Source organism: Aspergillus stella-maris (assembly GCF_047715825.1).
Source record: "Aspergillus stella-maris strain CBS 113639 unplaced genomic scaffold BDV14scaffold_15, whole genome shotgun sequence".
Taxonomy (NCBI): domain Eukaryota; kingdom Fungi; phylum Ascomycota; class Eurotiomycetes; order Eurotiales; family Aspergillaceae; genus Aspergillus; species Aspergillus stella-maris.
Window position 1 is genome coordinate 301,169 of NW_027396809.1, and position 24,312 is coordinate 325,480.

The 24,312-nt window shown below is 49.8% G+C and overlaps 11 protein-coding genes across 11 annotated transcripts; 4 read left to right on the forward strand and 7 right to left on the reverse strand.

Moving 5' to 3' along the window:
• Nucleotides 1-187: 187 nt before the first annotated feature.
• On the reverse strand, nucleotides 188-2,244 carry BDV14DRAFT_198286 (putative MFS transporter; the record flags this gene model as incomplete). Its single annotated transcript, XM_073772897.1, has 11 exons — nucleotides 188-199; nucleotides 265-471; nucleotides 523-742; nucleotides 807-1,291; nucleotides 1,357-1,376; nucleotides 1,424-1,521; nucleotides 1,569-1,624; nucleotides 1,672-1,699; nucleotides 1,752-1,842; nucleotides 1,898-2,000; nucleotides 2,047-2,244. 11 exons carry the CDS (start codon nucleotides 2,242-2,244, stop codon nucleotides 188-190), a joined length of 1,518 nt encoding a protein of 505 aa, XP_073630150.1.
• Nucleotides 2,245-2,460: 216 nt separating this feature from the next.
• On the forward strand, nucleotides 2,461-4,221 carry BDV14DRAFT_170177 (glycoside hydrolase family 88 protein). Its single transcript, XM_073768164.1, has one exon. It carries the CDS (start codon nucleotides 2,501-2,503, stop codon nucleotides 3,983-3,985), a length of 1,485 nt encoding a protein of 494 aa, XP_073630151.1. The 5' UTR covers nucleotides 2,461-2,500; the 3' UTR covers nucleotides 3,986-4,221.
• Nucleotides 4,222-4,266: 45 nt separating this feature from the next.
• On the reverse strand, nucleotides 4,267-5,535 carry BDV14DRAFT_198288 (uncharacterized protein; the record flags this gene model as incomplete). The annotated part of the gene is made up of 2 exons (XM_073772898.1): nucleotides 4,267-5,469; nucleotides 5,527-5,535. The coding sequence occupies 2 exons, from the start codon at nucleotides 5,533-5,535 to the stop codon at nucleotides 4,267-4,269; spliced, it is 1,212 nt and encodes a 403-aa protein (XP_073630152.1).
• A 290-nt stretch (nucleotides 5,536-5,825) lies between these two features.
• On the forward strand, nucleotides 5,826-6,672 carry BDV14DRAFT_198289 (uncharacterized protein; the record flags this gene model as incomplete). The annotated part of the gene is made up of 4 exons (XM_073772899.1): nucleotides 5,826-6,145; nucleotides 6,229-6,328; nucleotides 6,393-6,491; nucleotides 6,547-6,672. The coding sequence occupies 4 exons, from the start codon at nucleotides 5,826-5,828 to the stop codon at nucleotides 6,670-6,672; spliced, it is 645 nt and encodes a 214-aa protein (XP_073630153.1).
• Nucleotides 6,673-6,891: 219 nt separating this feature from the next.
• Nucleotides 6,892-8,097, reverse strand: BDV14DRAFT_198290 (glycoside hydrolase family 27 protein; the record flags this gene model as incomplete). Its single annotated transcript, XM_073772900.1, has 2 exons — nucleotides 6,892-7,526; nucleotides 7,599-8,097. The coding sequence occupies 2 exons, from the start codon at nucleotides 8,095-8,097 to the stop codon at nucleotides 6,892-6,894; spliced, it is 1,134 nt and encodes a 377-aa protein (XP_073630154.1).
• A 761-nt stretch (nucleotides 8,098-8,858) lies between these two features.
• BDV14DRAFT_198291 (uncharacterized protein) lies at nucleotides 8,859-9,872 on the reverse strand (the record flags this gene model as incomplete). Its single annotated transcript, XM_073772901.1, has 1 exon — nucleotides 8,859-9,872. One exon carries the CDS (start codon nucleotides 9,870-9,872, stop codon nucleotides 8,859-8,861), a length of 1,014 nt encoding a protein of 337 aa, XP_073630155.1.
• A 1,631-nt stretch (nucleotides 9,873-11,503) lies between these two features.
• Nucleotides 11,504-11,790, reverse strand: BDV14DRAFT_170179 (uncharacterized protein). Its single transcript, XM_073768165.1, has one exon. It carries the CDS (start codon nucleotides 11,750-11,752, stop codon nucleotides 11,558-11,560), a length of 195 nt encoding a protein of 64 aa, XP_073630156.1. The 5' UTR covers nucleotides 11,753-11,790; the 3' UTR covers nucleotides 11,504-11,557.
• Nucleotides 11,759-13,042, forward strand: BDV14DRAFT_198292 (fungal specific transcription factor domain-containing protein; the record flags this gene model as incomplete). The annotated part of the gene is made up of 1 exon (XM_073772902.1): nucleotides 11,759-13,042. One exon carries the CDS (start codon nucleotides 11,759-11,761, stop codon nucleotides 13,040-13,042), a length of 1,284 nt encoding a protein of 427 aa, XP_073630157.1.
• Nucleotides 13,043-13,243: 201 nt separating this feature from the next.
• Nucleotides 13,244-15,122, reverse strand: BDV14DRAFT_198293 (general substrate transporter; the record flags this gene model as incomplete). Its single annotated transcript, XM_073772903.1, has 6 exons — nucleotides 13,244-13,646; nucleotides 13,714-14,079; nucleotides 14,128-14,449; nucleotides 14,498-14,878; nucleotides 14,944-14,968; nucleotides 15,036-15,122. 6 exons carry the CDS (start codon nucleotides 15,120-15,122, stop codon nucleotides 13,244-13,246), a joined length of 1,584 nt encoding a protein of 527 aa, XP_073630158.1.
• A 191-nt stretch (nucleotides 15,123-15,313) lies between these two features.
• On the forward strand, nucleotides 15,314-17,454 carry BDV14DRAFT_207657 (uncharacterized protein). The gene is made up of 3 exons (XM_073775185.1): nucleotides 15,314-15,705; nucleotides 15,758-15,942; nucleotides 16,009-17,454. The coding sequence occupies exons 1-3, from the start codon at nucleotides 15,656-15,658 to the stop codon at nucleotides 17,166-17,168; spliced, it is 1,395 nt and encodes a 464-aa protein (XP_073630159.1). The 5' UTR covers nucleotides 15,314-15,655; the 3' UTR covers nucleotides 17,169-17,454.
• A 709-nt stretch (nucleotides 17,455-18,163) lies between these two features.
• Nucleotides 18,164-22,508, reverse strand: BDV14DRAFT_170184 (uncharacterized protein). Its single transcript, XM_073768166.1, has one exon. It carries the CDS (start codon nucleotides 22,425-22,427, stop codon nucleotides 18,552-18,554), a length of 3,876 nt encoding a protein of 1,291 aa, XP_073630160.1. The 5' UTR covers nucleotides 22,428-22,508; the 3' UTR covers nucleotides 18,164-18,551.
• Nucleotides 22,509-24,312: the final 1,804 nt, after the last annotated feature.

Here is a 24,312-nt window from a genome sequence, read left to right on the forward strand (position 1 = left end):
GCTTGGTGGCACAGGTAACCTCACAAACACAATAGGGCAGCTGGAATTCGACAAAAGCACTGTAAATAATTGATGACAATCTCAGTAGATAAGTACACTATGTCATGTTCTTCCTTCGTTCTCTCTCTCGTGCAGCCAGTTCGAGGAAACCTGATCCATTTCAAATGATCACCACCGAAAGGCACTTTTAGTAGACGTACTACAATCGATGTCAGCACCAGATACAAGTAAATGTATAGACAGGGAGCAAGTATGGAAACGAACCTGAAAATCCACGTTCTCCCGATCGGTCAAATCCAAGAATGCATTGGCATGGTCTCGTTCCTCGCCACCTCTCTCCCTGGCGCTCTGCTTGTTTCTCCAAATAAGAAGAACCCGCAAGGCGACAAGCAAAGCATTAAATAATGCGTAGAGACAAAAGTGCGCTGTGAAACCTTTTGTGTATCTTGGGGCGTCGGTGGATTGGAGAATCTGATAAAACTTAGTGTTGTCTTTCTAAGAACAATGGCAGGGGCAACCTACCTGAGGAGCAGTGGCATTTCCAGCTGCCCATGCAATAAATGTTATAGCAAGTACTGTCGACTTCTTTGTCTGTCCTGCAATGTTACGTGAGATTAACGAAAAGAGGAGGTTCCCCTCTGCAAGGACAAATTGCGTTGCGTAGAAAGCGATCAAGAGGCCGATGCGCGTTGAGGGTGTGGGTGGGATGGCATAGATCACGGCCGTTCCTGCTATTGCTGGACTGTTTGAATTGCACATTAGCCGTCTTATTATCAAAGAATAGAGATAAAAGAAAGAAAACATACAATGTCCACAAATGCATCACAGCAATGGTCTGCTTCGACCACGTCGCCAGCCACGCACCGCCGACCATGACAATTATGGTGACGCCACCCTGTGCAATATTCAGCAACTGCGTCTGCAGTGTAGTAAACCCGAAGCTCTGAATGATGATATTCGAGAACACTCCAAGTCCTCCAATGACAAGCGTGCTGGTCAGCTGCAGCAGGACATACAACCAACTCATGGGGTCGGTGAGTGCTTCTATAAACTGGCTCTTCTTGAACTCCTTATTTTGAATTCCAGTGTCGTTGGCTCGGACTCGCTCGACCATTAGTCGCTTATCAGCTTCGGTGTAGCATTTCGCAGACATCGGGTTATCAGGGAGGAACCAGCCCAGTACTACACCCCAGACGCAGGTCGCGGCACCGAGGCACAGGAAAAGCAGTTGCCAGGATTTCATATTGTGGCCGATGTATTGGCTAGTTCCCCAGGCGAGGATACCGCCGATCTAATACGGCAGTTAGATTGATCGCGACAATGAGATTAGGTAAGGGTATTTAGGTTAGGGATTACCATCAACTGGACACCAGTCACTGGATTGTTAGCTGCGTTGCAAACTGGGAGTTTTGATTATACGTACTGCAGTACCAGAGACTAGTCAGGAGTGTTTGCTCTTCCCTCGTAAACCACATCGAAGTCATGATGATGAACGTCGGCTGTACGCAGGACTCAAAAATACTGTAATAGTTAGAGGGAATCTTGGGTCAAGAATAAGGTAGGCATACCCCAGAAGAAAGCGCACCACCATCAATCCTGGAAAATTTTTGGAAGCCGCGGTGCACTAGAAAGGGTATAAGTTGTTGTTGACTATACTGGGAGCCGACATACCATGATAACGACGCCCCAAAGGAAGACACTGTAGCAGCAGTCAGTCAGCAATGTTCTAGTGAAAGGAGGGAAATACACACTTTCCAGCCAAGTACTTTGCAATGGGCAACTTCTGAAGAAGAAAGTTCGTCGGGTACTCGCCGACCAGGATGCCGATGTAGATAATGGTTCCTAGGGCTGTTAACTCCCAGAAAGGCATGTCAAACGCACCAACGGAGATGCTCACCAAGCCAGTTGTACTTGTCCCCGTCAAGACCGGCATCCTCTTGAATCCCCATAATGGAACTAAAGCCAAGAGTCCCTTTGTCAAGAGACTGGCAGAAATATGTCTGCCAGAATTAGCAACGGGTCTGTCACGAGGAAGGAGCGACTCACTCCAAGCATGCACACAAGAACTCGACGGTTGATTTTCCGAAAGAGTCTTCGGTTCGTCGCTTTGTCAATAGTTATTGGATCACCGACAGCATACGCTGCTGTCTCGTCGTCTGCGGCCGCATTCTGCAGACCCTTTTCGGGGATGTGCTCCTGGTGCACGGGCATATCGGCCTTGTTGACGTTTGTGGTATCAGCCATTTTGCTGCTGATAAACGCTCTTGGCAGTTATTCCGAGTAAGATTGTGGTTTTAAGGGGACTTTTGATCGCACTCGATTAGAGAAGTCGGGAGAATGTCTGGAGATCCGCCGGTCGTCTCGCCATTCCGCCGGCGTGTGCTCCGGTAATTAGCCCGGCGACTCCATATCAAAATTGCCCTTCACCATATGATCAATTATTCAGGGCCGTTACAAGCAGTCCATTTTTTATTCGTCAATCTATTTTGCTATTCCGATCATGCCACCGAGCGCTGAACGAGAGCTGGAGCCCGTAGCGGCCAGGGGCCCTTTGTTTTCAAAGCCCTTAGGGACTCATGGCGAACAATACACAGACACCGATATCAGGCAGGTAATCTCCGACACACTTGTCAACACACTGTATGGCGAGTCCACCGTTATCAAGATCTGGAATGTTGCCCGCAAAGCCCTCGGTGGTGCCACTCCCCCCGTTCTGTATCCCGAGTATACAGGGACTGATAAACGCTACGTCTACCGGAACCTCGACTTTTGGACCTCCGGATTCTTCCCAGGTTCATTGTACCTGGTTCACGAGCGTCAAATCAAGCACCCAAGATTCTACGGGCAAACCGGGAATGCTACTTCGACTCTCCCGCACCGTCTTCACCTCCACCACCTATGCCAATGGTGGAGCGCCAGTCTGCATCAAAATGCCGGTCGGCAAGACACGCATGACCTAGGCTTTATGATCGCTCCGTGGGCAATCAAAGCCTGGGAACTCTATAGGGATCCGCAGGCATACAACAGTCTTGTCCTTGCGGCGCATTCACTTGCACGGCGGTTCGACGCACGCGTGCAGTCCATTCGATCTTGGGACGAATGCTACACAATACGATACTCTTTCGCACCTTCAGACCGAGAGACTGACTTCCTTGTTATCATCGATAATATGCTCAACCTGGATCTCCTGTTCTGGGTCGCTCACGAGACGGGGGATAGGTCGCTCTACGATATTGCCATTGCCCATGCGCGTACCAGCCAAAAACATCATGTTCGAGCGGATAAAAGCACTCTCCACGTTGTGAACTACGACCCTGCTACAGGAGAGCCGAAGAAGACATTCACACATCAAGGTCACAGTGATGAGAGCTGTTGGAGTCGTGGACAGGCATGGGGCATCCTGGGATTCATGCAGACGTACGAGTGGACGCGGGAGGCTGAGTTCCTTGCAACGGCAAAGGACCTGGCAGACTATTTTATGAAACACTTACCAGAGGATTATGTTCCGTACTGGGACTTTGATGCACCGGTGAACGAATCGTGTCCGAGAGATACATCTGCAGGAATGGTCGCTTGCTGCGGTTTGGTCCTGCTATACAAAGCTCTCAGGTACACGGATCGAACGGCAGCTCAACATTACCTAGACAGCGCGCTTAGAATATTGGAAGGAACAGTTTCGAGATTCATGACGCCATCGACGGCGACATTTTCTGTCGACAGTACGGAAACAGCGTTTGCTGTCTACCCCGAGACTGAACGACAGACCCAGCCTGGACGGCTGACAGTCTCCCTGAACTCGACCAGCAATGGTGAAGTTAAGCAGCACGATAGTCTGGAGATTCCCGAGACTATTCTTGAGGCAGCTACTGTGTGCAACTATGAGTTTGCAACGAGACGGTGGGCAGATCATGGGCTGGTTTATGCGGACTATTACTTTCTTTTGCTTGGTAACATGTTGCTGGAGATGGGTATAGTGAGGGCCTGATTGGGTGTAAACCAGGCCTGTGCCGTCAATAGGCTATGGTTACAATTGAACATATACAGAATAAATATAGACCGTGATAAGGTCCTTGATTTTGGATGGAATTATCCGAGAACAACCTGTCCTTACAAGAAATATCACAGCCATGGGTGTGTTTACTATTGCTATCAACAGCTTCTCGCCATTCAGCTATATAGCGAGCAACTAATACAGAATTATAGCATCTTCTCAATGCGAACCAACTTTCGGCTAGTAGATCAAGAGTCCCTTTCCGCTCGAAACGATCAATAAGCCCAAATCAAGTCCCCCCAACTAGGCTGATCGTTCCCAGCAACAGCCCCCTCAACACCAACCTCCCTTTTCGCCCTACTCGTCCACGGCGCATCCACCCCCCTCCTTTTCACAAACTCATAATACAAAATATCCCACATCGGATTCTCACTGGTTACCCCCCTCTTCTCCTCCGAAATCGCACCCCAAGGCCCACCAACAAGCACAGCCTCACACCGAAACCAACTAGGATCAAACTCAACACTCTGATTCAGGTTATATTGCGCCGTATACTCCGCCCCCTTCAGAAGAAGATCATCACCCAATCCATAAAGATCAACACCCTGACTCGAGCCAACCCTCCCCGCAAGTGCCGCCCACCCCAATCCACTCATAGCATGACCCTGATCCCGTCCCGACTCAATCGACTGTCCCGTGTCACTCTGATACGTCCCAAAAACACCCGCACAGTTATCCTGAATGTACGCATCAACGGCATAATTCCACAACTGCACATCATCAAGATAAACCGCGAAGCTCATCAGCGCCTTGATACTAACCATCCCATAGTTCGCCTGTCCCAGCGGAACACTCTGTTTTGCAAAAAGCCAGTACAGCTGAATGCTTAATCCGCTGCCGCCGCGCCATGAGGAGCCGGCTTCAGTCCAGTTTCCCTCCCACCGCATTATTTCGGCGGCGTTGGCGAAGAGATCCCCGTCTAAGCCTATTAGGAGGCTCCGGTCTGTGCCGAGGATGGATGTGAGGTTTGAGCCCCATGCGTCGAGGATGGATGCGCTGCGTTCCCAGTGGGAGTGGTTCTTGGTGATGTACCACATCCAGGCATTTTGCCATGCCGCCCTTGCGTCGTTGGCGAAGGAGGTGTAGTTTGAGATTGAGCCGCGGGATATCACGGAGTGTGGACCTTGCATGGTGTAGTTCGACTGGGAGTATTTGTCTAAGGAGAAGCGGGTGAATGTTGATGCCCATGGTTCGGTGCCGGATAGGACACCCTGGCGTGCGGTTTCCAGGTCATCGTGGGTGTGCCAGAGGCCTGGGTGTTCAAAGTCGGAGGGTTGGCGCTTGAAGTACGCTGATGTGTTTACTGCAGCCATGTCCATTACGCGTGGGATGGGCGGGTTTATGGACGGGACGTCAGATACTGTTGCTATTGCTGGGATGGCGAGGAGGGGCAGGAGGGTGGATCTCAGGAACATCTTCTGGATTTGGAGTTAGAAAGGGAAATACTCGATATTGTAGGTAGCTTGGAGACTTACGAAGGACATCATGCCTGCAGTCAATCTGCCGGGCCCCTTGATCTGGATGATGGTTGTCTGATCAATAACAAACCACTTAACTCTTATGTCAATATTTAAGCCGGGATCTAATTTTCTTCCCTTCTCCAATTACGTATTTATTCAAGCTCCGTAGAACGTTCCTTGTTCCTGGAGCTAATCGCGACGGACTGTATGCCGGAGGTGCTCCGTTAGCCTAGGTACAACATGTACCCACTTAGCCCGCACAGGAACAGGCAAAACATCAAACGCAGAGAAAAACCAGGATCCTATTCCAGATTATGAATTCTAGTATCCTTCACAACACTATTCTCGCTCTAGCAGCAACAGCAGCAGCGGCATCTTTTCAAGACCCCCTCGCCTACCGCTCCGTCCCCGAAGAAGCAACGTATACACCACCAAAACTAGCAAACACCACGACCCTCTACGACTTCATAGCCTCCAGACCAGATCTCAGTCGTCTCCACGAAGCCCTCGACGGACCCGCAGGGTTTAAAGAGGCATTTGACACGAATCCAACATGGGACTTTACATTCTTTGCGCCGAGTAACGAGGCGTTTGAAGCGACGGGGGAGTATTTTGAGACGTTTGAGAAAACACCGTACGTGTGCTACTTTCTAAAAAATTACGAGTGTATTATTGGAGTATGTAATTTGGCGCTGATATGATTCACCAATTATGCAGAAAGGGTCAATGGTGGCTAGGAAATACTCTCCTCCACCACTACGTGCCGAATTCGGTGTTAAAGATGTCCGCATTCAATGGTACACATCAGCGGTTTCAGGTAAGTTCTTTATTTATTGAACTCACAGTTTACACATAACTTTGGCGCTCATGTATGCTCTCAGACGGCAACGTACCTCTTCGTCAGCGCACAAATGCAGGACGACGACCTCGTTCTGAACCAGGTGGCGCGCGTTGTGGAGGGTGATATCCCTGTTACGAGGGTATGTCGCGGAATTCAAATTGAGACCGAGCAATGCTAATATTAATGGTTGATAGGGCGTAGTTCATATAATAGACCGCATCTTGGAACCAGCGGCACAGGTTCATGAGGCAGATTTGCCGTGGATTGAGCAGGGGTTTATTGCTGGTAGTTGTTCGAAGCCGGAGTTGGGGTATTGTTAAAGTACCTGGGCAGGTTGTATGTACTCTAATTTGCAAGGTAGTGAGTGATTCTGATAATGGATACACCTCAATCTTGAAAGTATTATATTTTTGTAATGCTCTATTAATGAACACTGGACTAGGGTAGAAGGCCTTGACAGTTTGATATTATTTGTATCAGCACTTGAAATTCCACCACCAGGGTTTCCTTAAGCTTGATCTGGGCAGGCATTATATTCCTCAGGTCAATTTAAGAACAATCGTCTGGTAAGCCTGAAGGTTGACCTCGACAGAGTCCCTCCTCCCCCAATTCTCCCCAGACCACAGCTCCCTGACAGACACCACGCCATCACCAATCTCGATCCCCAACTTCAAGAACTCAACACTAACATCCCGAGGATAACTCCTCTCATTAAAAACCAAAACCACATACCCCCCCTCCACCTCCCCAACCCAAACCTGCACCTCCACCTCAACACTCCCGCCATCGCCCTCAACATACCTCACAGCCTTCCCAAGAGAATCCTGATTAACCGCAATAATATCACTATTCATCAAAACCCCCAAACTCTCCTTACCAAGACTCCCCAAATCAGCCCCAATAACCAGCGGCGACTTCAGCGCCGCCCAAAACGCCATGTGCGTCTGTTGCATGTGCAGCGTCATATTTGCGACGCCAATCTCGAGCATGTCCATGTCGAGCCAGTGTCCTGGCTCTTGGAAGGAGCTTATCTCGCGCATTTTGCGTAGGATTGTGAGCACGGAACACCCCGCGTACCCGGTGTTCAGGCAGTAGGCTGTTTTGCATGGGCAGGTTGTTTCGTTTGTGAATGTTGCTGTGATGTCGCCTGACATGCGGTAGGAGTGGCCGATACCTTACCATTTTGTCAACATACGGTAAGAACCAATAAAAGTGGGTGGGAGAGAATGAGAAAGGTAGCACATACTCCCACCCCATAACCAAGGAAACTGGAAACCCCACTCGCAAACCGCATAGAAGATCTCCCTTCCTGCTCTCTCAAGGACATATTTCATAACTCCGAATCGTTCCTGCGGCGCCCTCGTCATCCCCGCGTACCCGCCGCAATTGTCATACTTCCAGTAATCGACTCCCCAACCTGCAAGGGTAAGTGCATCTCGCTCTTCGAATCCTAAACTCCCCGGCCGAAACCCACACGTGAGAACCCCACTATCGCCGTAGAGACCTAGTTTTAGACCCTTACTGTGGACGTAGGAAGACAATGCTGATATCCCAGAGGGGAATGTACTCCTGTTCGCTTGCAGGAAACCGTCGTCTGTGCGGTTGTAGTCGGACCAGCCTTCGTCGAGGAGGAGGTACTGATATCCGGCGTCTTTTAGGCCCAGGGTATTCAGGCGCTCGGCAATGGTGTGGATTGTGGACTCGTTATATGAGTCTTTTAAAGCGTTCCAGGTGCTCCAGCCCATTTGGGGTGTTTGGGCTAGGCGCGTAGTTTTATTTGTGTTTGTAGGGGTGGTGGTGCCCAAGGCCTGGAGCGGAAATGCTACCAGGGGCAGACCTAAACGTAATATTACCATCATGGATATCCCGTGAGAGGAAGAGACCGAACAGGTTCGTACTACAAGATCTCGCACCTTCTGCGAGAGGCTAGATATACCGGTTACCATAGAATTCTATGATGATCATCTGTAGCTACGGGGCCATCGCCGCTACTTACGCCGGGTCCGGCTACCTTTGGACCTCTTCGATATCTGCCTAGGGTCTTACTGGGAACGTACTGCTGCTCGCATTCGAGATGGGTTCAATTTCAAGCTGCACTCAAGCTGTAGTAGCCTGAATGCCCATTGAAAATACTGAGTTCCAATCGTGACGTCCTGTGGTGACGGGAAAGAGGGCTGCTGCCAGTTTGGGCTGATTTACGTTACGGAAAATGCGAGCTAGGAGATCTGGCTATTTAGTGAGGGTCCTTGCTTGCCCTCAGCCAACCTCACTTTACGGTACTTGAAGGTACCACAGTCAAAAGAAAGGGTTCAGAACCAAAATAATCAAATTCATTTGTAGGACACTAGAAGCCACAACAATCTATCGCGCAACTAAGTAGACAAATGAGTGACTATGGTTAGTTAACACCCGCGTTGGTATGCTAGGTCCCATCCAATCCAATCCACCTCTCAACATCCACACTAACTCATCACTCAACTACCATAAGGTATTAAAAGGTAGTTATCTACCTCCTCCTCCCAATCCCTCCCCGCCCAGAAGCCGACCCGCTGTTGCCTGACCCAGAATCATTGCCCCTTCCCCGGCTCGCCCCAGACCCAGACTGGCTGCTACGGTCAGTCCCACTGCTCTGCTGCAATTTGCGAATCAAGTCATCACGACCCTGCCGCGCCCGACGGGATTGCGAGCGCGTCACACGTCGGCGGTTCGGGTCATTCAGCGCATCTTCAAGAACAGTCCGACTCTGTCGACGGGCGTGAGGGTCAGAGCGCCGCGTCTCGCTGAGGGAGCCTTCACAAACAGCCCTGCTCTGACGGCCTGTATCCTGGGCATGGGTTGAACCACGAGATTGAGCCTGGGACTGCGACTGCAATTGGCCCTGGTCCTGGCTGCCACGAGCACTTGTACTCCCCCTTTCGCGGGGAAAAAGACCATTTGCATGGGCAGGAAATCGACGTTGAGGCTGGCTCTGGCTCACAATTCCGCGCACAAGACCACCACTCCTCTCCCGCGAACTGGGGCCCTGCACGGAGATACTTGATGCGGAGGGAACGCTCCTAGACGGCGTAGCATGCTCTGCTTGCGGCCCTCCAGATCTAGATCCAGACCGTCCACTACTCGTACTCGAGGAAGAGCGTGAAGACGAGGACCTCCCCTGGGACCGAGACGGGCCTTGCTCAGTCTGGCCTCGCGCCCCGGCAGCCTGGAAAGACGGCGTCCGGTGTGACTCAGCCGCATAGTGCCGGCCGATAGGGATTCCATTTAAGCGGAATAAATCCGCGCGAATCTCCTCGTCTGTCCGTGGGACTGCTGACGGGGGTGGACGCTCATAGCGCAGCCCGGGCATGTCGTCTGAGCTGCTGCTCGCCTGGCGAGTGTGGCCGCGGCCGGGGCGTGAGCTGGAGGAGTATAGGAATCCCTCATTGTATAGACGCTGGGGAGGCCGTGGGGCTCGCTGTTGCGAGCGAGACTCTTGGCCGGAGCCGGAGTTGGGAGAAGAAGAGTTTTGACGTCCAGACATTTTGGTAGCGTGGAAAAGAAGTTGTAAAACTTAGTTTGGTGTCGGTGTCGATGTTGGTTTGTTGAGTGTGTTGTAGACTTTGTCAGAGAAGTTGTTAGACTGTCTGTTTCTGTTTGAAGAAGTTGTAATTGGCGAGACATCTGGAGTCTATTTATGCTTCTCTGATACTGCACCGTCCCGATGTATCATAGAGGCCCAGTAACGGGTTTCGTAGCTTTGCTTTGAGGGTGAAGTTTACAAAGAGAATGCTGTAGGGTTTCTACTTTGTAACGAGACAATAGGCCTTGTTCGTTCAAAGGCAGCTCTTCCTAAAGTTCCTGATAGGGAGATCTAGACCTAGGACGTTGGAAGGGATTGTTAGAGCTTATTCGATAGAGGAAATAATGAATATACTCGGGACTGAATGGAATGTATTGAAAGAAATATAGCTAGCTTATTTTGCAACAAGAGAGGAAGCCTTTTTCACCCAAGTGTAATAAAGAAAGCCCAAGCCAAGGTATCTATTGTTCTCCCACCATAGACATAATCAATACAGTAATTGCGGCTTCTGAGCGTTCAAAGAGTATATCTACATGACGCAAAGAACAATGAAATAAGTCTGGGCCAGTACCGGGGGTGTGTTGTGGGGTACGAGACAAGACCGTGAAAGCTTAAAATATTCACTCTTGTACGGCTCATGGAATGGAGACTCTTAGACAGGGACATTTTTCAATGCTCTGAGACGGGGTGTATCGAGGATACAAACTCATTAACCATTGTTCCGGAACGAAGCGACAACAATGCCAGGGCGAAGTATCTAAAGAGCGGCGTGAACGCCATACCCAACCTTTTGTATTTCTAGAAAGACGAAATCAAGAATCAAGGATGCGACGCGTTAAGGCAGGGAGCACTATTACGACCTTCGAAATGGCCCTAAAAATGCTAACCAGTTTTTGTATGCGAGCGTGTCTAGACTGTGTGTCAATGCCTTATCAAACACCTGGACTGGTACTTGTATCCTGATGATCACACGCTTAGGTAGAAGAAGACTGATGTGAATGGAATTAATCTCATCCACAAAGGTCAATCGTAATGATGCATGCGAGCCACCGAAGTAAAACTATTCAGAGAACACCGGGAATAGCCCTATTGTTAGTGGCCTGAGGATCCAGGCATCAGAGTTTATGCTTGACTAAGCACTTGGTTATCTCCTTGTAGCCTCCTACTCCAAATTGCGATTCAATCACATAGTCTATCTGCTGCTCTTCTGTCAGGCAGCTCGAGATATTGCGACAGCAATATAGTCAACGAGACCTGGCACAAGAAGTACAGTTCGCAGGCTAGATAGCACGAAGCATGACTTCAGCGGGGAGACCATACCGATCAAGAACGCAGAAGCCGTGAGTTTGAAATGCGAGTGTGACCTAACAGACACTAACTCTGATAGTTGCGATGCTTGTCGCCGCAGGCGAACCGCTTGTATCCGCAGCGATGGACCTTGCATGCTCTGTAGCCATCGCGGCTTACAGTGTACTTTCCTGAGCGAACCCACGCCCCGGAGTAGGCCCGCGCGCAATGCAGTCGTGTCTACTCCAACGGAGACTCCGAAATCCTCGAAGCCATCTTCTGAAGAGCGACAGGTAGCGCAGGATCCAACAAAGCAATCAAGCTCACGAACTATTTCAGACATTCTCGTTGGCACAACATTATCGACAGATCGAACGTTCCTTTACTCCGGCTCGAGCAGCGATCAGGACCCGCACCTGCTCCGGCATCTTGTTTATGATGAGTCCTCGCGCTTTGGAAATCCACGTTGGGCCGTTTGGAGAATGGGTACCGGCACTGATTCGAATGCCCCGACGTACTTTACCACATATCCAAATGATCACTTGGATGTCCATGCCACCATGTACTCGACAGAGGAAATAGACTCCTCGTTCCACCATCAAGAGGAGCTTATCCGCTTGTACTATACCTATACCCATCCGTCTTATCCGATACTGGATCCTATAGATATTTTTATGGCCAAGCGCGCAGCAAAGTGTCTTCCCGCATCTCTGCTTGCCCTGGTATATCTTCACGGATCGTACTTTTCTCATAAATCTCCATTATCGCAGACAGAACCACGTCCGTCACTGAAGAATCTGGACGACATATTCAATCGACTGACACACGAAAGCCATACTCCAAATATTGCTGTGGTCCAGGCGATTCTTCTCTTCCTCCACATCCGCCCCCGGTGGGTTCGCGCGCCGAACCACCCGGGAACATGGGCTCTCAGTTGCATGCTTGTTGGCATCGCGCAGGACATCGGTCTCAATCTTGATCCGTTGTCATGGACATTATGTCCCTCGGAGCGCAGACTTCGCCGTGTCCTCTGGTGGGCAATATTCACTCACGACAAATTTATCTCCCACTGGCTCGGACGACCCTCACATATCACATCTCAAAGCTGGAACGTGGCGCTGCTTCAACTAGACGATTTTTCGGACCCCGATGGAAGACTGTCTGTCGAATCTTTCGCTTGGGCAAATGCCTTCATAGCCTTGACTGCGCTCTCTGTGATCCTTTCCGACGTCCTAGACAATTTTTACAGCATTTGCTCGAATTTTGACCGAATGCTGGTAGATGAAGCTATTGAACGAGCTAGACCGTTGCTCCAGCGGATTGAGTCGTGGAAACGACAGTATCACGCGCTTATATCAACATCGGAAACATCGTACACTATAACAGTCCAGTTAGCAATGCTTGGACTGATAACATCTATCCATCGCGCCATTTTTGCCGCTCGTCGATCAGAGCACCTCGATCCTGAGTTAGAGAGTGACCTAGCCGACAGTATCGCCAATCATGTGCAAAGCGATCTGATGCCTCTTCTTGAAGCCTTGGAAACCACGCCCGTTACAGGCCTCTGGCTCAGCTACAACAAGGGAAGCCTGACATTGATTGGAGGATGCTTGATCGCGATGCTTCTTGCATCCATAACTGACGATGACTTTGTCTCACGTCGGGACCTTCTCATGACATTTCGAGACAGATTGGAGGCGCTAGTTGGGAAGCATGAATTTGTAGAGTTGCCTTTGCGCCGGTTGCACCTGATCCTGGAGGAATTGTTCGGGGCAGATGTTGGGTCTCTGGGGAGGCTGAGCGAGGATTGCCTGGAGTTTCCTAGATGGAGGGTTGAAGAATAGACAACTATTTGGATTGAAAAAGCTTTAAACTAATCGAGGATCAGGACAGTAATTCAAATTCCATTCGATGATGGGTATATTCGAGATAGAGAGAAAGAGAAGTTTGGTGCCATGACTTCCTACGGCTGCTGTATTACCTCACGTGCCCCGAAAGAACACTTGCGGTGTTTCAACTCTCTTCCTCCAACCTCCTTGCACCATCTACCCTCCAATTGAGTCTTTCTTTACCAATGTTGCAGGCACTTTTCTCTGCCCTCCCTCCAATGTTACCTCCTCACCATGCACTACATCTTTGTCGACATCTTGCGTCCGATAAACCGAAAAACCACGCGTCGAGACGCGCCTCTCAAACAATTCATCCAACTCCTCGAGAGAGCGTTTCCCTGTCTCTGGTAAGAGAAAGAAACTCCAGATCGCCGTAGCCACGCTAAAAGAGCCGTATACGAAACCAATCCGACCCTCGAGCCCGCCATACCCGACATTCTGCATGTACGGATTCACAAAACTGACGAGAATCGACACGCAGAAACCGACGAAAGTTCCAATCATGATGGTTTTCTCGCGAAGAAGCAGGGTGGCTGCCTCGGCTGTGACAATCCAGACGCTGAACAAAATCATAAAGGTTAGTTCTGAACGTGCTATTACGAGGGTCGTTGAAGCGGCTGACGTACCAACTGGACCATCCAACCGATAGGAAGACCTGCCATATGAACAACGCGGCCAAGGCACCTTTCATTGCATTTTGATTATCGGCGAGGTCATACCCGGTAATACCACCCACGGTATACATGCACGCTGCCATGATGATAGCTGCGCAAATCATCACCGGGCGCCTTCCAAATCGATCAGGAAGATAGAAACCAAAACCACACGCAAGCGCCTGGCTCAGACTCAGCAGAATCTGCGTCTTATATGTGTCTTGGATACCAATCTGCTGTAGAAAGATAACGCCGTACGATTGGATAAATGAGTTGCCTTGGGCTTGTTGCCAGCATTGTACGCCGATGATAATGAGAGTTCGTCGAAGGTTTGTTCCTCTGGACTCATGAGTCTTTGACGTTTTCACGAAGAGATGTAATGCTTACTTGAAACACTCAATCCAGGAGTTATGCAAAGAAGCTCTGCTTTCCTCTTCCGCCGCAACAAGCAACGTCGTCTCTTCTTCGATCGACTCCATAGGAGTCCCGCGCCTCAGAAGTTTCAGAATTTCCAGCGCTTCCGCATCTCGACCACGGCCAATGAGCCATCTTGGGGATTCAGGCATGAAGAATGAGCCGATGCCTAATATCAATGGTGCTACAAGCTGCAGCAAAATAGCAAGGCGATAAGCCCACTGATTAGTTCTTTCATAAACTCCCCAATTTGCCGTGTTGATCAGTACCGCGCCAGTTAGAAGGCTGAATTGATCTGTTCCTGTTAGCTACCCCCAATCGACATGTTCGAGATCATACCCACAGCAGTTGACGAGTCCTCCCCGGATTCTCCGCGGCGCACATTCAGCCTGATAAGCCGGAACAACATTTGCCAGCAATCCCAGCGCCAAACACGCCACGATTCTCCCCGCGACAATCTGCCAGTACGAGTGCTTTGCTGTTGCTTGAATGATAATACCAACTGAAGCTATAATCGAGGCAGCCTGAAAGCAAGGCACCCGACCAAGATGGCTTCCGACGAATCCAGAGAGCAGTGCGCCGAACGCCATACCGGCCATGGGCGGGCCAGTTCCAGCCGATTGCCAGCTCGTCGGGATGATATACTCGCTTGTGGACGGATCGTAAACGCCAAAGTCGTTCTTGAAAGTGGTCATACCGAGGAGGCCGGACCAATAGTTATTGTCTAGAATGGGGTTCTGTCAGAATGTTTGGATGTGGCTCTACGATATGAGTCGTGAGTGCACCTACCGATTCCAAATGATAAACCGCCGAGCTGGTATTTCATGGTTAGCATTGCAGGTCGGCTGTACAATCGTGGCTCGGAAAGGTCTATCGCTTACAGATGCATATAGACTGATCGAGAATAGAGGCACTGTCATCTCCCGGACAATATCCAGGCTGCGCGCCTTCTCGAATGCCGACTTCATAATGACCACGACTTGCGCCGCTCGACACAAGAAAACCAAAAAATGCCTCCTGAAACCCTCCCAATGGCCACGGACCGACTCTGATTATATCACAATCTGGAGGATTGGACTCTTATCAGCAACACTAGGGGTTGGACACGAACATCTAACCTACTGGGACTGGGTCCCTATTATCTAAAGTATGTTCTATCATTATTCCCAGCATATCTGACAAGATGTGGAGAGCCATGTCTCCACTGTTTGGATGATAAGCGTAAATATGGATAATTGGAGTAGCGGCCCTACTCTATTAGCCCGCGGCCAACTAACTTGACCCGCGGCGAAGGTCTCATATCCCCGGCATGAAAAACCCTGAATGGCTGACCAGACAATTTCGCGCGGGGAACGCAGTTCGGATTATTTGTGTTCTGCCGAAAAAAGTTATTCAGAGGCCAGATGGTGCCATTACCATTAACGTTGGGGAAAACGATATAAAGGCATTGTCATCTCCATGATTCCATTGCGAGCCGATTCGAAAGCCATCAACGCGCAAAATGATTGCGACCGTCCAACAGCAGATCCTCGTCGAGCAGCCTAGGGCCAAGTAAGTAGGTCTATAACCCAAATGGTATCAAGCTGACTAGATAACCTTGAAGAGCCCCGTTGCTTGATGCCCGTTTCAAAGAGATCAAGAAGCGCCTGGTCAAGCCTGAGAACAAGAGCAAGGTCATTGAATCCTACTCGAAGCTCCTAAAAGTCCTTGAGAATGAAGTTGCGTTTATTGAGAAGAATGGACATGCTATGATCCCCGAAATTGATTTCAACGATGTCCGCAAGAATGGTATGCACCTCGCCAAAGCTCTGCCTGACTCGTGAGGAGTTTCTGACCTCAGTTCTACTGTGACAGGCGGCGAACTCCCTCCTTCCTTTGCCTCTCTTGTCCGCGAGCGCGGGTGCGTTATCCTCCGCGGTGTCGTCGAAAAGTCACAAGCCGAAGCCTGGGAATCCGAATTAAAAGACTACACTTGCCGCCACCGTAGTGTCGGCGGCTTCCCTAAAGATAACCCTCAAAATTGGAGTCTGTGGTGGACACCTCCCCAAGTCCAGATTCGCAGTCACCCAGCCGTTCTTGAAGCAATGAACTGCGTGTCTAAATTATGGCGCGTCAACGATCCATCCGTTCCTATCGACCTGTCCAGTCAAGTCACCTATGCAGACCGATTCCGTATCCGCCATCCCAGCAAAGAGGCGGAGTATACTCTTCCAGCTCACTTGGACAGCGGTGCAACGGAGAGGTGGGAAGATGAGGAGAACAGAAAGAACTTTTCCGCCATCTTCGAAGGCAGATGGGAGGACTGGGACGCCTGGGTTGCAGACCACCGCCTAGACGCCAAGAGCGATTTATACAACTTGGGCGGCTCAACAGCGAGCTGCTGGCGCAGTCTACAAGGATGGCTATCGCTCTCTCATACAGGGACAGGCGAGGGCACGCTGCGTCTCCTGCCCAGCCTGAAAGCCACCCTCGCATACATCATGCTCCGCCCGCTCTTCATGGGCGGCACCAGCGAAGACGGAGAATACGACGACACTGAGCCCACATTCCCCGGCGCAACACCCGGGCACGCCCAGCTCAAGCCCACAGTCGACCTCCACCCACACCTCGCACTAGATCGAAGCATCGTCGGCATTCCACCCGTGCAACCAGGCGACTACGTCTTCTGGCACTGCGATCTCGTGCACGAAGTTGATCGGTTCCACCCCGGTACTACAGATTCAAGCGTCGTTTATAACGCTTGTAACCCCTTGACACCGTATAACCTGGATTCATTGGTTGATTTGCGCGATGCATTTGAGAAGGTCATGAGGCCGCGAGACTTTAACACGATGTTACCTACTGCCGAGACGGAGCAAGACCATGAGGATCACGGAGCGAAGAAAGAGAATATTCTTAGTGACGAGGGGATGAAAGCTATGGGGTTCATGGCGTTCGATGTCGACGAGGAAGGGATTACAGAAGGGCAGAGGGAGGTCAGGAGGTTGGCGAATGAGAGGTTGGGACTGGCTTAGACTGGCGATGATCAGAGTGTTAAAGTTCTATTTTACTTAAGTACGTTCAAAGTTATCACCCAGTCTAATCAAGTTTTTGAAGCAATCCAAGGGTCCATGGGATCCTCTCCGGGTCCGTTTTCCAACCTTCGGTAAAGCCGCCTCTGAGGCCAAAAGACAACTTAACCATAACTCCACAAAATTATTTTATACAATCCCGATATCCTAAACTGTGATTCGAATCAGTGCGCAACTCATGAGGCTGAGCAATACATGATCACGTGGCTATTCTCACTTCTTGCACAACTGCACAGCCAATCTCTCATTCTCTGTTCGTCCTCGAGCGATCAGAGGATATACTCAACTCTTCTCGCTGTCCAGGGCTAGGTCACTGAAATGAGCCCGTTCCTTCGGCTCAGCCGGTTTCTTTGACGGCCACCGTCTCCCCAAAGAACACTCAGTACCTTCAACTTCCCCGTTCTTGATCCTGCAACTAGAATCGAGGAAGAGCGAATGCCTGCGTATAGCAGAGGGCTCTATTTCCAGTCAAACTCGGTGATGTGTTTCATGCCAGATACAAAGTCCTCAGCAAACTGGGATACGGGGCAAATTAAACAGTCTGGTTTTGTCGTGACCTACGGTAATAATCCTTACTTTGATTAATCTTCACCATTAATACTAAATTACTTTAATCGTGGTTAGTCAGATGTGGTAAGATAGTAGGTAAGTATAATATGTTTTTGCGTGTGGGTTTCGGTGTTTTTTATTGGAGATCTTATGCTATGTCAGGTCGGGTGTGTTTGGATTAGTGACCTCCCTGTTGGTTGCTGCATCATGCATAATGTCGGGAACTCGGAGGTGAGCGATCGCCGTGAGAAGCCCTTGGATTCTCTATCTAGAAGGCGATCGGTGGAAAGTCAGTGGTGCGGAGAGCACGTGACCGCCAGCTGATGCCTGAGGCTATCTCAACACATAATAATGCTGAGGTAGTGTCTTTGTGACCTTCCTGTATCATGGTTATCTTTTTCTCGATTGAATGTATAGATAGAACTCTCCCATCTTGCCACCTTACATAACTCATTGGACTAAAAGTCAAGGCCTAGGTTGTAACCGGCAATTACTTTATTGTTTTGCTTTCGCCTTGTTGTAATTGCAGTTATACAAGAGGCAAGAATGGAAAAGGCACCGACCAACCCTAGTGCGTGTATTTTCTTTCAGATACATAATTGCCGAGTAAAGTATGAACAACGGGGCGATTCCAGTTGGCCTCTCCACAATCGGGTGTCCAATCTCTTAGGTATTCTAAGTATTCATCAAGTGGCTCGGTCTCTACCGTCAAACAGTAGCCATACGCCAGGACGCCTTGGTAATCATAAAAAAAATAGAAGGTCGCGCCTTCGATCTTCACTCCAACATGTTCACGTCGTTATAATCGCCCAATCCCAACAAACTAGCAGTCGGGCAACTCTCCATTCGATTTGCTCGGTCATTCAACAAGTCCAGGATCACGTCCCTAAATTTCTCGCCTAGATCCGTCCAAACAAAGTCCGGATTGAGAGCCTTGACGAAAACACGCATTGCTGACGGTGCAATGCTCAGAAGCCGACAGACTTCCTCGGCGGATAGGTGCTCCTTCTGCATTGTTGTGACGAAGTTTGATCTCAGGACGGATTTGAAGGGCGCGAAGGCTTCTGCGGATGTTGCTTTTTCGACTGGTTGAGTCATGTCGATCCAGATATTGGCAGTGGGCTGTTGAACTAGAGGCTTTCCCATCGTCTTTTCACCCGTCAACATCTCGTGGACGAAGTAATCGTCAAGAGGCTCGATGCTGTCGTCGTCGAATTCGCCCTCTTTCCCGACTTGCCAGGGGACGCGCTTAATCTCTGCGTCGGCGAAGACTTTGTTGCAGAGCTCTTTAGTAGCGTTAGAGTCGTGGCCCAGGTCTGCAGTCAAAAGGTCTTTGTAGACCTGTTGATTTTGAAGGGTCAGCGCTCCAGGACCGACGCGCCATAAAGAAGCCAGCTGGGCGTGTTTGTCAATGATTGCCCGACAGGCGCTCTTCACCTTATCCCAGTCACGGCTCTTACACGCTTCGGCCACCCGGGTCTTCAGCTCGCTAAAGACAGCCGAGCGCGCGGTATACGTGTTCGCGAAAACAAGGTCAGCCGCAGGACGTCGCTGGCCTCCTGCTTGCAGACTTTTGAGATACTTGAACATTTTTGTGTAGCCCGAGCTCGGGTTCTCGATTTTGCGCGGAAGATGCGTGAGTAGACGGGCAGCGACGGCCGCGATGTCCAAGCTGGCATCGTTATCGGCAGCGGTAAGCATTCGCATGATTACAGTAATGATGGAACGGGAATGGTGAAGCTGGATGTTGCGGAGCTTGCAGTACTTGATCATTTCCTGTATCCGGTTTAATTTCACCGTAGCAATGTCTTCGTTGGTCGTTACGACGCGGATGATGGCTTTGTCGAGCAGTTTCTCCAAGTTTGCGTAGAATTGCTTGCGCGGCCAGCCGGTATACGGGTATAGCGCGACGACGGTCTCGTACCAGATCCAGTCAGCGTCGGTCTTGGGAAGGTCGTTCTGGGAGTTTATGCCGAAGAGCTGCCAGACCATGCTGAGGGGACGAACTCCGGAGCCTGCTATTGTAAGCAGATTGCCGAAGAGGCCGCGCATGAGTTTCGTCACGGTATCTTCCGCCTCCTTGCACTCAACTGGTGTTGATGTCCTCATCGCGGCAAGCTTGGACATGGCTGACATTAGCAGGGCGCTCATGAGACGGCCTGTTTCGGTATTGCCGGGTTGCATGTTGTATTCTCGAGATGAAACTGCTTGGCTGAGTGTTGATCGCATCATGATCCGTAGCGCAGCAATGTGGGCTTCATTACATTTCTCCATCCATCGTACGCTGTAAGGATTCTTGAGGTTGACGAACTCGTCCCAGCAGACCCAGGCTAGCATCGACCCGGTTCCTGATTCTTGGCTCAAGTACGGAAGTGCTAGTGTTGGGTGTGAGGGTCCAGACTGGCTGACGAGTGGGCCTTCGTGGTTGCCCTGCGATTGCTCGATGATGATCCCTGCATCGAATCCTTCAAGATGGAGAACTCTGGAATCAAGGCTGCAGGCTTGACTGACATCGAGTGAATTGGCTTTCAAATTTCCCAGAAGCTGGCAATAGGGATCTGTCTGGATATTCAATAGCATGACGCCCATATCTGCCGCATAGTTCTCTAGGTATCCGGCGAGAGTCTCGAACGTCATCGACTTGACTGCATCGACATTACTCTGAATTTGGGCTTGGCGAACAAGACGCTTGAGATCGTGTGTTCGCTTGGAAGTTGTTTGGGAAGATATTATGTTCGAAAGGCTCGAAATCAACGGCTCCAGAGCAGTCTGTATCTCCTTGGTGGTTCTTCTCAGTTCCCCAAGCATATTTCCCTTCTTTCTCACTGATTCCGGGTCTGTCCTGTTGTATTCTTTGAGATAATTGATGTAGCAAATTCTCAATGGAGCCACCTCGTTGTCAATCTTCAGTGACAGTTTAGATACAAGGGTCTTGGATAGTGCTTGCAAGTCCTTCTGGTTCATCAGGGCTTGGAGCTGAGGGACTGCTGCTGAAATATCCTTTTCTAGGCAACGAAGCTGATCCACCGAAAGATCTTCAAACAGCCTCTCAAGATCTTGGATTTGGATTCGTTGGCCGGAAGATGGCAGGAGGACTGAATTCGTTTCGCCGAGGGTGACGATCCGCTCGATTCTTGGGTCTAGGATGGATTCTACACCAACCGACTCGACCACGGCCGTCACATCCGCACCGAACTCCGGACCATTCGTGTTGAGGTATGCCTGGTTCGCGAGGCCTCGGTAGAAGTAATAATTATCACCGATCTGAACCAGAACCAATGACTGTGGTCCTGCCAATGCCGTTACTGCATTGATATTCGCCGCATTCAACAATGACACAACCTCTTCGGTCTTCGTAGGCGGAGCCGTTGGTTTCAGTTGTACGATAAACAGCGCGTTGATTCTGTACGCGGTTGCGATATTCCGGGCATTGTCTGTCATTTTCTCGTCGACGATCACCACGGCACTTTTGAGTTGGCTGTAGTAGTTGCAGAGGGCGATTTCGTCAGCAAAGGGTACTTTGGTAGGGACGGTTCCTGTTGCCAGCAGGATTGGGCCTTGAAGTTGGGAACCGAATATACAAGGCAGAACAACAGTGGATGAGGAAGCTTTCGAGCTGGGATCTTCGTGAAACTCAATGCCAGTCCCAAAACGAATGATTTGTGAGTTTTCCGCAATGAGGAAAGGTGGAAGGTTGGCTGAGTGGGTGGCAATCACAGCGTGCTCCTTGGTAGGGTTGTTCATGCTTCCTAGGCTCGCACTTGCTTCCTGAATTGAATCAGACGCATCAGCACCTAAGAGTCCTTGCGTTTCACTCTGGCGCGGAGGCGCAGAGATGGTGAAGTCGGCGCGCTGAATTGCTTCCGGAAACGAAGGGCTCTTCAAGGTCTGACCAGAGCACATCCTATCCACGTCCGTGGTCGCTGTCGGCAGTATTGAACAGATCAACGAATCTCCATCTTTCTTGATTACCATCGGGCAACAGATGGTGGAGTCTCCAATGGTCGCCGCGTCCAGGGGTACCGGGATGGTATACAGCACCTTATCAACATGGTCGGCAACAAGCAGAGCCGGATGCGTTCCAAGGAACCTCGTGATACGGGTATATTCATAGCCGGATATAAAGACGCATATCTTCTTGTCTGTTAGCTTCTCTTGGTCGAGCGTGACGTGAGCCAGAAAGTCCTGTCCAGTGGTGATATCGCCACTATGGTTGATTCCCTTGAAGGTATATGTCGCGTTGAAACAGCATGTGTTGTATGACGCGTCCGCAAAGCAGAGATCGTAGTAAGTGGGTGTTCTCTCAGACACCGCAAAAATCGTGATTTGACCGGAGACTATGGGGATCTTGAACGTGGAAGCCGGTGCTTGCATTATCTGGAAGTCGTCGAATACACCGAGATGCGACTTGAAGCCAGCCATTCGCCGGAGAAGGGTCTCGCCCATCTCCCCGAGATCGACGGCATTGAAGAAGTAGTCATCTGGATATGAAGAGATGTCGATTTCGGTAATACCGTTTGCCGTTCGACAGAGGAGTAATCGCTCGGGGCTGTATGGGTGTGCAGAGCCGACTGGGAGGTCTTGTAAGATGTCTCTAATCTGAGACTTGCTCGTTGCGAGCGGATTGAAGAAAGCCTTCCTAACCTGCTCCATGATGGCGGCTAGTCGAGTAATGGATGAGCATGAGGAGAATATGCGAAAAGGAAGAAGAACAGGAGTATTTATTGTTGTTTCTGCCCGTCTGAGTCACGGCGGCTCAAAGAGTCACTGGACTGCGGCTCAAACAACGCTGACTCTACTAACCCCTTCGGGTGCCCGACACAGCTACAATCTTCTTTATTGGTGCTTTCATATTCATGGTCTTAATATTGCTTTATCTTTGATAGTTCATGCAATTCTCTTTCAGCCCACTCTCCAAGACCACCAAAGAACTCCTCTGAATTACCCCCTCGCCAGTCTCGCAGCGCAAACCAAAAATACTCAATATCCTTCCCAGCTTCAATAACGTCTTTGTAACTGGGTGCCCTGTCGTATAATGCCTACTTTCAATCAGTCAAGCTCCCTGCAGTAGCTGGCATACACAAAGCATACCTGAACATAATACCTCACCCACTCTTTATACGCCTCCATCTCAAAGCCGCTTGTATCCTCTGGTATCCTAGTCACGAAAGACTTCCCATAACCATTAAGTCACTAGTTCAAGGACCTACGAATCTTGCTGCAGAAGGATCCTTGTAGCAGGCCTCTAATCCCTTTGGTTGAACTAATGCCAGATGGATGTAAAAAGTTTATTGGGCTAACAAAATTGTAAGGACGCTGCTTTTATTTCCCCCTATCCCATATTCCATGATCTCCAAGTCCTACTGGATCTGTTTAACACGAGTCTATTTTGGAAACCATTGGCCTCCCTCCCCCAGGAGAGCTGTCTAAACTGAGAAATGTGGGCTAATTAACAACAGGACTACATTTACACTCCTGGAAGTGGTCTATGGCCCCTCTTTGGTGATATGTCCCTATACGCTACTATTTGGAGTCTTATTCTATGCCAAGGCATTCTACAATAACTTGACATCAAGGGCCCATTTGCAGAAGCGTTTTGTTAGCAAAGGCTGCCAACAGCTCCTGGTGCCCTTGAACTAGAAGAAGGCGGATTGGCATGTCTTCTGCAAAACAGAATTGGTCAAAGGTATCCCAACTATTTATTGGACATAACCCATGTTGAAGTCCGCCATGTCCAGCCTACTAGTCATGTTTAGGGAGATCTACAGGTGGCCTGGGGCATTCCATGCTCATCAGTTCCAGTACGGGGGTAGCAAAGTAATTAACAAGAGTGGTAAGCAACTCTTTCCATACCACCACTTTCTGGGTCCTTTAAGCTGCTGACATTTAACCTTAGAATAGGTTAGCAAGGAGCAACATGATTATAAAGCACGCTAGCTCCTAGACTTTCCTTAACTATTACCATCCTTTAAAGATTAACACAAATATGATTTAGATTATCTGTGGCCTTAACCTGGATGTAGAATTGATGCAGGCTGTCACGCGCTAGAATTGTTGGCATGACCTACAACACCCAAGATATTTAATAAAGCAATAGAGGAAGCAGGTGGAGGACCATCCTAAGTTAGAAGAAGCCTGCTGGAAGTTAAATGTCGGGAACTCGGAGGTGAGCGATCGCCCTGAGAAGCCCTTGGATTCTCTATCTAGAAGGCGATCGGTGGAAAGTCAGTGGTGCGGAGAGCACGTGACCGCCAGCTGATGCCTGAGGCTATCTCAACATTAAACAAGATTTATGCCTGGTATAATAAGACCTAGTAACCAGGCCTGCTCCCTTGGGTCAAGAGATAAAAGAAGAAGGTAATAAATACACGAAAATAATTGTCAAGGGCTTTATAACATTAGATCCAAGAGAACTTTAATAAAGAGCAGGCATTCCTGGATATTAAGGCACAGCTCTCTGGCACCACAGTTAAGAAGGAAGAGGATGAACCTTTTAGGGATGTGATGCCTCCTCGCCAGCTACATCTTTTGCACTAAT

Coding starts and splice junctions, on each gene's coding strand:
- BDV14DRAFT_207657 (XM_073775185.1), top strand. CDS start 15,656: ATGATTGCGACCGTCCAACAGCAGATCCTCGTCGAGCAGCCTAGGGCC. Junction 15,706..15,757: donor GTCGAGCAGCCTAGGGCCAA/GTAAGTAGGTCT, acceptor ATAACCTTGAAG/AGCCCCGTTGCTTGATGCCC. Junction 15,943..16,008: donor CAACGATGTCCGCAAGAATG/GTATGCACCTCG, acceptor CTACTGTGACAG/GCGGCGAACTCCCTCCTTCC.
- BDV14DRAFT_170184 (XM_073768166.1), bottom strand. CDS start 22,427: ATGGAGCAGGTTAGGAAGGCTTTCTTCAATCCGCTCGCAACGAGCAAG.
- BDV14DRAFT_170179 (XM_073768165.1), bottom strand. CDS start 11,752: ATGGACATCCAAGTGATCATTTGGATATGTGGTAAAGTACGTCGGGGC.
- BDV14DRAFT_170177 (XM_073768164.1), top strand. CDS start 2,501: ATGCCACCGAGCGCTGAACGAGAGCTGGAGCCCGTAGCGGCCAGGGGC.